At 30.1% G+C, this 13867-nt stretch overlaps 1 protein-coding gene across 1 annotated transcript in view; it reads left to right on the top strand.

The window, feature by feature from the left end:
- Positions 1–13867, top strand: part of LOC107444287 (uncharacterized) — an 80251-nt gene that overhangs the window by 41545 nt on the left and 24839 nt on the right. The window contains exon 2 of the mRNA XM_071185479.2: positions 2384–9608. Within this exon, the coding sequence (XP_071041580.2) occupies positions 2397–9608 (7212 nt within the window). The 5' untranslated portion in view covers positions 2384–2396. The remainder of the gene's footprint in view (positions 1–2383; positions 9609–13867) is intronic.

The raw sequence follows: 13867 nt of genomic DNA, 5'->3' as shown, positions 1-13867 counted from the left end.
CTTTCAAGTTTTTTCTTTTTTGATTCGTAATCGGACGCAGAAAACCATTCTATCGAAAACTATCATCAAATAAGAAAAAAACTACTTAAAAGTAAAATTTTTTATTTTATAAAAATTAACACTTACCTGCTTTATAAGACTGAAGAATTCCAAAATGATTTGCTCTTCGATTTTTGTTACCATTTTTTAGTGCTACGAAAATGCGTCTTTGGGATTTGCCAAAAATAGAACAAGATGCAATTTTATTTTTTCAGGAGCGAAATATTTTGCCCATTGTCCACCGAAATCCGATAAACTACTTTGATTTTAAATAAAGTGTTTCATTTTATGATTTGACACAAAAATTTTAGGTGTAGATAGGCGGCACTTAAAAACCGCCAAATCTGTAGCTGCTGTGCGTTAATACATAAGTACCGAATTTTTATTCATACTTTTCTGAATCATATTACTTGAAATATTAGAATATGCAAGAAGTATACATAAACACATAATGTTATACCATTTATGTTTTCAAAAAAAGTATTTTGACAACTATTTTTATCCAAAAATAATAAACTATAAAACGGAAAATAAAGAATTCTTTGGATAAAAAACAATTTTAAGAATTCTTTACATTGAAGTAAAAACTTTCATACTGTTTCCTTTCTTATTATTCTTAATCAGACGTAAAAAACCATTCTGTAGAGAACTATGATCAAGTAAGAAAAAAATATTTACAAGCTAATTTTTTATTATAAAAATCATAACACTTACCTTCTTTATAAATCCGCAGAGTTCCAAATGAAATGTTCTTCGTTTGAAAGTTTTATTTTCAAATAATATGAACATAGATTATCCCTTTATTACTTTTAGATATCGTACTACACCTCAAAATTTTATAATTGTAATATCTCGATATGAATTTGAATATGTAGCTTAAAAACAGAGCAGCTGAATTCTAGTTGAAATTATCTATTCTTTCAAAACTAAGAAATACTTACCAAGAAAACGATAAAAAATGTATTAATCATCAGCACAAATGACACTATTTCAAGTAATTTGGTTGATTCTTTATTGTTGTTTTCCAAATTATATAGATACAGAAATATATACTGTTCTATAACAAAGAAGAATATTCTATAACTATTGCAGTTCTTGACGTTCTGAATTCACATTTCTTTATTGGAATGACGAAAGCAATGTTGACTTCATTTTAATTTGTAATGAATTGAAGACAGAAAAAATTATTTTACCGTAATATACACATCTGTAACAGCAAGTGATCATCAAATTGTAAGTTATGTTGTTGGTAATAGAAAGGTAAAAATTATGGAGAAATTGTTCTTCAAATGCTTGGCGTGTTTGTTCTGCTTCAATGTTTGGCATGTTCTGGTTAGTTTTTCAAGTACTTCAGCTTTTCCTTAGGGAAATTTTTATTTTTATTTGCTGCTAAGAAAATGGCGTCCGTCATGGCCAAGGATTTTGATGGAACTAAATGAAAACGTGATAAATTAATGTCTGATATTTACAGGCTCCTGCTAGATGGCGTACTCGAGCGTTGCGATCGCGAATTACGAATTTATTTGACGATTTTTGATTTATATCGCGATTTTATTTGTTTTATTATTGTTATTAGTTGTTCATTGAAAAAATGAGTCTCAGTCAATAAGTCTTTATTTGAATTCAAATTTATTTTAATGACTTAGTATTTACTAAAAAGATGTAATTTAAAAAAAAAGTTGTTAAATGGATTTGAATGATTGTTTTGAATTCTTAGAATTTTGTGCACTTGCAATGTATCTATGTTAGTAGCGAGCGAAGCGAGCTTGGTTTGCGAAGCAAATCATATAAGATTGCGTAGCAATTTTCGGGGGTTGGCAATCGTTAGCGAGCAGGGGGCGCAGCTCACTAGTTTGACATGTTTGTTGTTGAAAAAAACTTAAACTCAACGTTTTTTTAATGCATAGCAACAGGAGTGGAGTTTATTTTTAACCTGAAGTGAACGTATGCATTTTTCTAAAGCAGTACGCAGTATGATCGAAAAAATTTTAACAATTAATTGATTTTAGTACAAGGAATACACGTAAAAAAAGGTTAATGCTTTTAAAATCTGGGAAAAATTTTTTGCCAATATGAATTCATTTGCAACCTTATTTTCATTTTGAAATATTATGCAAAAGCATTTTTTTTGAAGAAATCTTGAAGAAGACCAAACGAAAGTTGATTTCAAGAAACAAAATTTTCTGCATATTAATTGCGAAGGAAAATTCCAATAAATTCCAATAATCCTTACTTATTTAAAAAACTTTACCTTTTTATTATTTTCGAAATTTTCTGATAAATGATATATTTATATGGGAACTTCAAAATTATTTCTAAGTAAATCGTCTTTCTTCTTTGATAGGTTGCTTCTAGTTATGATGGGTGAAAAAAATCTGAAGATCGATTTTGAAGTGCAAAAGTTATTAAAGTTTCTGATGAAATCAGAAAATGCAGCAGTCGACCAATTTCTACTTTATGATGGAATAAATCAAAGACATATTTACAGAAATATTTTAATAGCAATAGAAATTTCGATTGAAATCAATGATGAAGTTAGTTTTAAAGAGTTATCCAGTATTTTGGCATTACTGAGTGATGTAAACATTTTCCCCAATTTAATTTCTTGCTTTCATTTTGATGATAATCCCTTTAAATTGACTAATGTTGTTATAGTGGCTTGTAAACACAATCGATTAGAAATCTTGAACCAAATATTCCGTGATGATTCTTCGATTATCAGTGATCTCTCCACTAAAGTTGATGGACCTTTTCCTTTGCCTGACGATAATGATGAAGAAAATCACAATGCCTTTTATTATGCTGCGCGCTCAGGAAACACGAAACTTCTTGAAGCTTTAATGAAGAAGTGGCCATTGGATTATTTTTCATCACATGCTGAAGAACTGTGTTTTCTCCTGTCAAAAATCTTAAATGAGTTAATGTTAAAAAATGTTGATGTTTCAACCGAAATGAAGATATATATACATAGTTTTTTGCTTGATAACTATTTTGAGCAAGTTATTCCAACAGACTCAACTGATTATTCTCATGACGATATCCAAGAAAGTTTGTCAGTTATTTTGGAGTACAGTGATTTATTTCAAACAGTGTACAAAACGAGAGAATCTAAGAACATGCCGATGTTTTTAGCGAAGCAGATTGCGCTAAATATAATGACTTTAAAAAAATGGCTAAAATCTACATATGACAGAATTCCTTGGGAAGAAATGGAATTTCACGTAATCTCCTTTATCCGGTATCTGAATAATCAAGGAAGTTACATCAATTGCTTTGTAACAGAGAATGACTTTGTGAAATATCTTAGTAATTTTTGTGAGTGTCTGGCCAATGAAACCACAGAAATTAATAAAATTGGCAAAGATGTATTAAGTAAGCTTCCTGAAAAATTAAAACGGAATAATGTAGTAAGCAGCATAATTTCTAAATATCCGCATTTTGAAGAATTTTTCGAAAATTATGAGATAATTCGTGATTATGAATCTCTCAATATTATTAAGAAATATGTTGACGTAGTGACTGAAGTGAACAGTCTTGAAAATAGTGGAAAAACTGTCATCATTAGAGCATTGCAAGTTTTGGGAGAGAATTTTAAAAATACACTTGAATCGCCTAAACTCTCTCAAGCCACAAACGATTTTTTGATGATGTTCATACCAAACAAAACAATTACTGTTCTAAAATTTTTGAGGGACTCTTTTTCGCATGGTTTTCCTTTATCAACTTGTAAAGATATTGAAGAACGTTACGGCCCTGAGTTTTACACATTTGTTCAAAAGGATGTGAAAAGTTTAAGTTATGCTGTAACTTCAGTGCTCCAGAAAATAAAGTTTCAAACTTTCAGAACTTTGTTGGAGCGAATTTGCAATTGCAAAGACATTGGTGAATATAAAGACATTTCTCGTATGATTCGACTTGTATATTTTGAGAATGATATAGCAGATATTTTACCAGGTAACGACAATACAGTAATTACTGTATTGGAAAAATTTATTGCTGACTTAAGTGAAATTATAAAAGTGAAAACACATTTTGAAGAGAGTATATTTTCAGAAATGGCAAATATAATTAATTTTGAAAAGAGTTTTCTAAATAAGTCCAAACTTGAGTTGGAATTCTATCTCAACACGCTATATAGTGCATCGATCCCTGACAGTATATTGAATAGTTACACTATTTCTGAGAAAAAGAAGAAAATCAAGCACATGCTAAATGGTATAAACTCTGTAATGGTTCCAGAAAGCTTAAGAAGAATAGGATATTTAACTAATGAAATTTTCAAACATATTTTGTATAATGAAGATGAGCAAGATATGTCAAATATTTATTCTGTAGTTTTGAAAATATTTTACATAACTGAATGTCAAGGAGATGAAATTAAACACCTTCAGGAACTTAAGAAGAATTTCACGAAGACTAAAAAAATAACTATTGATAATATCAGAAAAATAAAAAAATCAACAACAACGTCTTATCGAGATATCTTGTCAGATGATATTACATCTTTGAGAAAAATAATACGTGAACATAATTTATCTGAATTTAATGCAGAATCCTTTTTCATCTATAAAAAAGATTTCAAAATGCAAGTGGAAATTGAAATGCTTACATTATCAATTTTGTCTAGCTTAGAGCATTCCAATCTTTTTTTGATTACGACTCAGCTATCTAACGAAGAGGGTCCTCTATTAGTTGGCAAATATCTAAGGAATTATCTAGCTCATGGAAATGCTGTTGTGGACGTTTTAATGGATTCCACTCAGTCATTATTTTTATTTGCTTTGAAGATTATCAAGCATGATATCTATCGAAAAGGAAACTTTACAATAAAGCGCATAAAAAATCTATCGAATGCAAAATCTATTGTTGAAAATCAAGAAAGTCTGTTTTGTGCTTTGTCTAACGGCTCCTTAGCTGATGTGAAACATTGGATGAAAGAAGGAGCAGATATTTGCGGAAGGGAACCTGACAAGAAAACAGCTTTACATTTTGCTTCAAAATCTTCTAACATTAATATTATAAAGTTCTTAATTGATCGCGGATTAAATCCAAAGACCAAAGATGATAATGATATAAATATCCTTCACATAGCAACTGCATCAGGATGTAAGGAAGCAGTTTCTTATATTATAGAAGATTTGGAAATATCAGTTGATGAAAAATTTAAATATAATCAAACAGCTCTTCATATTGCAGCAGAAAATGGGTTTTTTGATGTCGTTGAAATTTTACTTCATCACAAAGCTATAATCAACGTTGGTCAGTTTCATGAGACGCCACTGTACAAAGCTGTAATTAATGATAAAGCAAAAACCGCTGACTTATTACTTCAGAATGTTCAGGATATAAATTCAATCCGACATGCAACAGGAAAGACTTTATTACATGTTGCTGCTGACGTGGGGCACAAGAGCATGGTGGAATATTTACTCAGTAAAGGAGCAGATGTTAATTCTGTATCTGATACACGGGTCACACCATTGCATAAATCTGCTTACGCTGGACATGTAGAAATAGTCTCATTATTGATTTCTAATGGGGCAATCGTAAATGCTAAGGATTCAGCTGACAACATTCCACTTCATTTTGCTGCTTTTAATGGACAGTCATCGACTGCTGAAATTTTGCTGAAACATGGCGCAGATTTCAATGCTTTTAACAAAGAAAAACTTTCACCTTTGCAGCGTGCCATTATGAATGGACATTTAAATGTATTGAAATCTTTTATTGAACACGGCGCAAGTATTGAGGATCTTGAAAAACGGGGTTTTCCAGTATTTGAATATGCAATCCCTCATAATAACTTAGAACTCATAAATATTTTGATTGAAAATGGGATGTCTATTAACATAAGGGATCCTGATGGCTGTACTCCTCTTCATCAAAGCATAAAAAATGGTTCGATTGATATTTCGCTGAGATTGATCGAATGTGGAGCCGACATTAATTCAGTAGATAAATTCAATCTTACTCCTTTGAGCCTTTCGATCAAACTTGGTTATTTTGAAATAGCAGATAAATTGTTATCCGAACAGGTGAATATTCATTCAGTTGATTATAAAGGACAAACTTTATTGCATATGTGCACTTTAAATTTTCTACTTTGGGACTCTATGGGTGAAGAATATTTTACAGAGACCTACAATAACTTAATTTCTAATCCGAGTAGGTTTGACATTTTTAAAAAGCTGGTAGAAAGAGGAATTAGTATTGAAAGGGAAAATATCTTTGGCAGAACTCCTTTGCACTTAGCTTGCATCTCAGGCTATGATGACATCGTTCAATATTTAATCCCTAAATTATTTGACATTAATACTTACGACAAACTAGGATATACACCCTTACATCATGCTGTCAGACATAATCATCTGAAAGTCTTAAATATACTGTTAGCTAGTAAAAAATGTTGTTTGGATTCCAAGACGTTTAAAAACGAAACAGCTCTATGCTTAGCTGCAACCAACAATTATACCGAATCAACTCGACTGTTAATCAAATATGGAGCTGATGTGAATGATGGAGATCCACTTCATAAAGCTCTTATGCGTGGAAGTCAGGATATGTGTATAATTCTTCTTGAAAACAAATCAACCGATATCCTGAAACAATTTGAAGATAAAACTGAAACGCTTCTTTGGTTCGCCGTGACTAAAGGTCTAAAACGAGTGGTATCTTTTGTTCTAGATAAAAAGAAACTTTTGACGTCTGATGATTTAAATGAAATCTTATACTTTGCCATTCACAGGGGTTACGATGACATTGTAAGCATTTTATTAAATCATGGAGCTGATGTAAACTTCGTTTTTAAACTAAATTTTTGCCCTTTGCATCTAGCAGTGTTTTGTGGACATTTCGACATCATTAAATTATTGTTGGCAAGAGGAGCAGATTTTAATAAACTGAATTCCGAAAATCAGAGACCGGTTGATTTGGCTGTATTTCTGGGTCATTTGGAATCTGCGCAAATATTTTTTCAGAAAAAAATTATGGACATAAATGAAAAAATCCATGGCGACTCTACTTTGTTAAATTTAGCTGCTGAATGTGGACACCTGGACATAGTAAAATTTCTCATAAATGGAGGTGCCGATTTAAATGTAATTGGAAGTTTCGGCTCAAAACCCATACACACAGCAGCTCAAATGGGACATTTGCACATTGTTAAATACTTTATTCAATGCGATGAAAAACTGTTAACAGACCGTGGATGTGCAAATATGAGTCTTCTTCATTACGCATCCGCTGAAGGCCATATAGAAGTTGTTAAATATCTAATTGAAAAAGGAATTGATGTCAATGATGAATGTGACGATGGATTCCGACCAATTCATTTTGCAATAAAGTTTGACCATGAGGAAGTAATCAAAGTATTGCTTAACTATGGTGCTTTTTATGACTGCATTAGATTGTATCAGATTGAAAATAAAGACATTAAAGGAATCTTTCTGATGACAAAAGAACTTTTTCATTCAGTTATATGCAATAATATTTCAAAAGTCATATCACTTGTTGATGAGGGTGCGTGCATCAATGCTAAGGATTCAACAGATAATACGGTTTTGCATTATGCTGCAAGGAAAGGTCATGCTGAAATTATTCAAATTTTGGTAAAAAACAACGCAAACCCTAATATATTGGGTGAAAAGAATGCTACACCTCTTCATTATGCTTCAGTCTATGGCAGAATTGAGGTAGTAATAATTCTATTAGAAAATGGTGCTATATATGATGCAATAACAACTGATAAGAAAACTCCTCTTGATCTATCATCAAGCGAAAGTGTCAGCGATCTATTAAAACTAATCGATAGCGCTTTTAAATCTGTGCAAAATGCTAACATTGAGATTTTAAATACCCTTGCAAAAATAATGTATTCCGATGTATTAAAATCGATTATGTGTACAAAAAATAAAAGAGGAAAGACTTTACTGTCTTGTGCTATTGACAATGATTTTCCTGAAATAAAACATCTCCAGCAACTATTTTTCCTTTATTCTGAGACCTACAATCAAATTTATAATCATTTATTTATTAAAGAAAATTTTTATGATCATATAAGCAAGCAAACAAAATCGCTGCAGAAAATTTCTCCAACTCATGTTTCAGATAATCCTGATTCATTAGAAACCAAGGAAAATTCAGCAATAATATTGTATAAACAGGAGAAATATCAAGAAGCACTTGATATTTTTCAGGAAATGCTTCAGAGGAAGATAAAGATATTTGGACTAGGTAACATTCGCACTCAAAAAACACGATTTTATATTGGTTCTATTCTCCATAGATTAGATAGAAATGAAGAAGCAATAGAAATTTTAGAAGATGTTTACTTACAACAAAGCATTTTATTAGGATTAGATCACTTTGAGACTTTGATCACATTGTGTAGTATGCCAGAAGTTTTAAATGAACTTGAACAGTATGATGATGCACTGAATCAAAACAGTATTATGTTGAAAAAATTTCAGGAAATGTTTGGTTCAGAAAACCCTCTAACTATACACGCTTTACAATCTCGAGCAGATATTTTAACAAATTTGGGTAAGTACGGCGAGGCTCTATCTTGCTGTAAGTGTGTTTACGAATACAAAAAAAGAGAGCTAGGACCTTCTCATCCAGACACTTTAATGTCACTTTTTAATATAAAGTGTTTGTTATATTATCAAAGTTCATCTGATAAAGCTCTCAATGACTTGCAAGATTTTTTAAATATTCAGGAAAATGTTGTAGGTCCAAATCATCAGATTGCGTTAATGGCTGAGAAGAAATTAGCTATAGTGTCAATCAAAAGTGGTAGATTTAGTGAGGGTTATAAAATACTTAAAAGATATGTTGCGAAACGAAAAGCTGTCTCAGGTGAAAATGATTCAAAGGTTTTAAAAATGGAGCAAGACTTAGAAAAAATGAAAGATGGGGTAGATTTATTCAATTTGCTAACCTCAAAGTATAAAGCTCCGAAACCAAGCGCATCACCTATGCAAAATATGTATCAATTTGAAACTTTTGATTCTGAAGGCACAACATTTCTTCATTTTGCTGCAAGGGAAGGACATACGTCTTTAGTAAAGTATGCATTGCCGATTGGATTCAATGTTATGGTTTTAACCAATACAGGAAATACGGCACTACATATAGCAGCGTCCAAAGGTCATACTGAAATTATCGAGTTACTTCTCAAGCATGTTAAAGAAACTAACTTTAAACAATTAACTGCTTTTATAAATGCTCGAACAAGAAATAGTGGAAATTCTGCATTACATGCAGCTGCAGATGTTGAAACTGTCAAGACTTTGCTCAAATACGGTGCCATCTATAACATACGAAATAAAGATGGTAAATCTCCAAAAGATTACTCAACGGTAGACAGCATTTCTGATTTTTTTCAACTAATTGAGGAATTTTACATTGGTGCCTTGATTGGCGACGGCAAAATAATATCCAAATTCAAGTATCTTAGTCGAGAAGATAAATTAGCAGTTTTAAATGCAAGAAATGAGTTACACCACACAATACTGCAAGTTGGTGTGAATTATGGGTATAAAAAATTATTGAATGCATTGAACTTGTACTGAAATTAGAAACTTATTTTTCAAATTACTTTAAAAAATTGTTAACAGTTTAATCTTTCCCAAACGCTAATGTTGGTAAATTGTATTCTATATATAACAATATACATACTTTATGTTACATTATCAGTGCCTCCGAAGCAATGGGAACCGGAAAATAAATAAATTTGATATTTTTACCTAAAAATAATTGTGTAATAAACCGTCAAATAAACCATATTAGCTTTAAATAGGGACTTTTTACTACTAAAAAGTAAAATAATGAAATAAAAGTAAATTTTTGTCTAAATATGTTTGTTAAACATATTTACATAATGATTCTTATCATGCATGCAATATTCTTATCATGCATGTATAAATGGTTCGCAAAGTTGAAGCTCCAATTCAAAATATATAATGTTTTTACTAGTGAGGTGATATTAGAATTCAAACTGGTAATTTTTATGATTTTTAAGAAAGACTTTTCTTTTCAACTGTCAATGTGGAATAATAATTGGAGTGCCTAGTTGAATAGATGAAACGTTTAAGTGCTTTTTCAAAGTGGAGTGAGAAGAAAATATGGTGTCCAAACTATTTTGCTATAGAATTAATAGAAGGTGGGCTAATGCATCTGTGCCATATTTAAATTACAACCTAATTTAAAAATAAACTTATGCAATCACGCACACAAAACCAATGTTTATTTATGTTGGAATTAAAATTGGGAAGTAAAAACGAATCTGTTACAAATAGAAAACCTTCAGTGATTCAACCAATTTATTTTTTTTTCTCTTGTTCAGTTTATATCTTTCTTTAAATGCTCTAAAAATGTCACTTACTCGCGCCGTCGACTCAGCTTTCTATTTAATTCTCAATTGCAAGCAATATTATTTAACGTTGTACTGTAGTTAGCAAAAATAATCGATTGTTTATTAATTATTTACCTGCTTATTGTTATCTTATTATTATTATCTACCTACTTGCCACTTGTTCTTCTTTCTGTTCAAAAATAAAATGTTTAGTGTTTAACAAAGTATATGCTTTAACCCTTATTACCGCAGCCAAGAAAAATACTGCCTAATGTCACTGTCACTAATATACAACTCATCTTGAAAAGGAAAATTTGTAAAAAATAATATTTCGTATTTATCTTGTTTTTGGAGAAACTAGATCAGCTATTTCTGAATGATGTTCTTCGAAACCCAAATGTTCCTATAAAAAGGTCACATGGGTTCTGAAAAGTAAAATTTTTTTAACCGGTCACGATTTTTGAAACCAGTAATTAAAATTATATCCAATTAGTGATTTATTATTTATTTAATGATTGCGTACTTTGTATGAAACTGTTCAATTGAAATGTTTGTGAAGAAATAAATTTCATGACATTGTTTTTTCTTATAACAATACAATAAATGAATTATGAAAAAAATGTATGCATTTGGGAAAAATTATCTCAGCACTTCGCTTCGAATACGAGTAAAAATAAGCAAATTCAACAATGAAGAATTATTCTCATTGTTTTCATTTTAGTAGAAATGATATTTCAGTTTATTAATTTTTTTAGTTTATGAATGCTATAAAAAAACATAAAAAGACTATAAATGCCTCTCTAGGCCTGTGAATTAAATAGTCTGACATGAAACCTAATTTCAAGACTAGTATTGATATAATGATTTGATATGATAAACGATATGATGATACGAGAAAATGTCATTCATTCACTAAAGCTTTTGGGAATAACAAATAAAATTTAGATCATTTAATATTTTCATAATAAATAATAGTCTTTCGTTAATTAGTAAGATCACAATTGCTAATGAAATTTATTCATTAAGTCCCGGGGATGGAACTCCGAGACTTGATGAATAAATTAAGTCTCGGGTCCAAAAGAGAGTTGATCATTTTGGATTCCACAGCCAAAACAAATTAGGAATCTCTCAAATAGACTATCTGATGTTTCTCATTTATTTTTTTCTTTATTATAAAGTGTATAAATATTTGTGAACTTTTTCATAAAACTATCTTATAAATTGGAGCTGAGGGCTTTTTTTTGGGCATAGCTTATAAAGCTTATTTCAGAAAATAATCATAGTGCAAAAAGCATGTTTAAGAAAATAGATACCGATGAACTATCGTATTAAACTCTTCAGATCTGATATGGCAAGTTTCAAGAATGGTCTGAAAATTGTATTAACCCCTTAACGATCGGTTAATTTTCAAGAAAACGGTCATAAAAGTGCCTATTTTTTAGCTTTTGTATTTGTATTACGGATTTGATTAGTGCTGATATCTAATCTAAAATAAACTATCTACAATTACCTTAAAAATATCCTAGTACTGCCATCTGTTGCGTAAAATGAGAAATAAAATGCTTCCCGGGCAAAAGAAATGAATTAGTTTTATTCTTATTGGCGTGTTACTACTGAACACTCCAGCCTGTCACTATCACGGGAGCGAGAAATAGAGGGCGAAACCTCACCCCGTCATTTTCACGGAAGAGAGAAGGAAGGGGTTAAAGTGGCATCTAAATTTTTAAAATTATATATATTTTTAAGCATTCTTAGCTTAATGAAACATTTTTATTTAGCTAATAGTGGTGTGAAAACTTCAAAACTGATAAAAATATTTTATTTCGTTTATCGTGATGTGAAAACTTCAAAACTGATTCTTAACTGATGAAAATAATTTTATTTCTTTTATCGTGGTGGAAAAAATTGAAAACTGATTCTTTAGAGATTAAAATATTTTTATTTTGTTTATCGTGGCGTGAAAACTTTAAAGTTAATTCATAACTTTTAAAAATAATTTTCTTTACTTTATTGTTATGCGAAAAATTCTAAACTGATCAAACTATTTATTTCGTTTATCGTTATGTGAAAAATTCAAAACTGAGTCTAAATTGATAAATATATTTTATTTCGTTTATCATGATGTGAAAACTTCAGTCATTCATCATCATATTGTATACATTTGATTCGACTTATCACCATTATATTACTCTTGTATATTATCTTGTACATAATTTTCTTGCTTTTAGCGATGTGATTTTAAATATCGCTTATTTCTTGTTTTTATTTTAAATCAAATACTTATTCTAGTGTGCAAATTGTTCTAATGCCGAGATTTTCACCACTCCCAGCGCCTTTATTACAGAAGAAAGAAACATTAAAAAACAAAACAAATTTAAGTGGTAGCAATTATACGACTTAAATTCTATTTCATCACAGAATATAGTAGTGATCTTCCCTTCTTTCTCAACCAAAAAATATTGGAAGTTCATAACAACATTTGTAACCTTATTTTTTATAAAGTTATTTCTTAAAAAAAAACATTAGGTATTGGTAGTTAAATTATTTTGCTATGAACATTATATCTTATGCAAAGTATTTGTATTTACCATAATTTATTTTACTGGCTAAACACTCGTACGAAGTTAAAAAAATAAATACTCAACAAATGGTATTGGTTAATGCAATGAAATCAATACCGACACAAATAATTAAGTTGAACCAGTTTCAGTTTTTCATTTAGTTTTTTAATTGTTCGTCTATTTGCCGAGAAAATTTTTGAGAAGGAGACTATCACTTACACCATGTTAATTTTTTGATCAAACATTGGGGTGATTCATAACAATTGTGTTTTTAAACATAAGCATAATGTAGCGTCGTCCTTTGAAGTCTTAGATTTTAAAAAAACATTTTCCACTCGCTGTCATTATATTAACTATTTCAAGATGGTTGCCATTAGCATGTCTATGTCTTTAATTTCAAAATTATAATACTTTTTCGATAAGCTTCCATGAAAACGTCAAATCTGGTTTTTTTCCGAAATCAATTTATAATTACTATTTAAACTATTTGATTTGTAATCGAGTCAAAAAGTTAAAATAAGCATCATTTAAATCACATACTATGCAATAAATTTTTCACTGTTTCCATACCTGAATCGATATCAGAATGCAGAGATAAGAATTTATCAGTCATCTCAAATTACCTTACTCGTATTTGCAAGTCTCAAAGGTGTTAAACTATTTTACAGCATTAACTTCGGATAAACATTCACTCACCTGTTTTAAGATATATATTTAACAAGAAGAAAATACTAGATTTTAAAATTAGAGTCAAAATTTAAAGTCTTAGATGCATAAATTTGATAAATTCTGTAACATTTTATGAATTTCATTATCTGAACCGAGATAAGATACGTAGTGTTTCTTTTTATTTTAAATAATCTCTGTCCTCTTTTATAATGTAAAATTGAAACTCTTATCATTTGTATTTGCC

The sequence above is a fragment of the Parasteatoda tepidariorum genome, chromosome 5, assembly GCF_982258835.1.
Source record: "Parasteatoda tepidariorum strain Cologne lab strain chromosome 5, Ptep-v5.0, whole genome shotgun sequence".
In the NCBI taxonomy this organism is placed as follows: domain Eukaryota; kingdom Metazoa; phylum Arthropoda; class Arachnida; order Araneae; family Theridiidae; genus Parasteatoda; species Parasteatoda tepidariorum.
The sequence above is the reverse complement of the archived record's forward strand: the minus strand, read 5'-3'. Positions and strand labels throughout refer to the sequence as shown.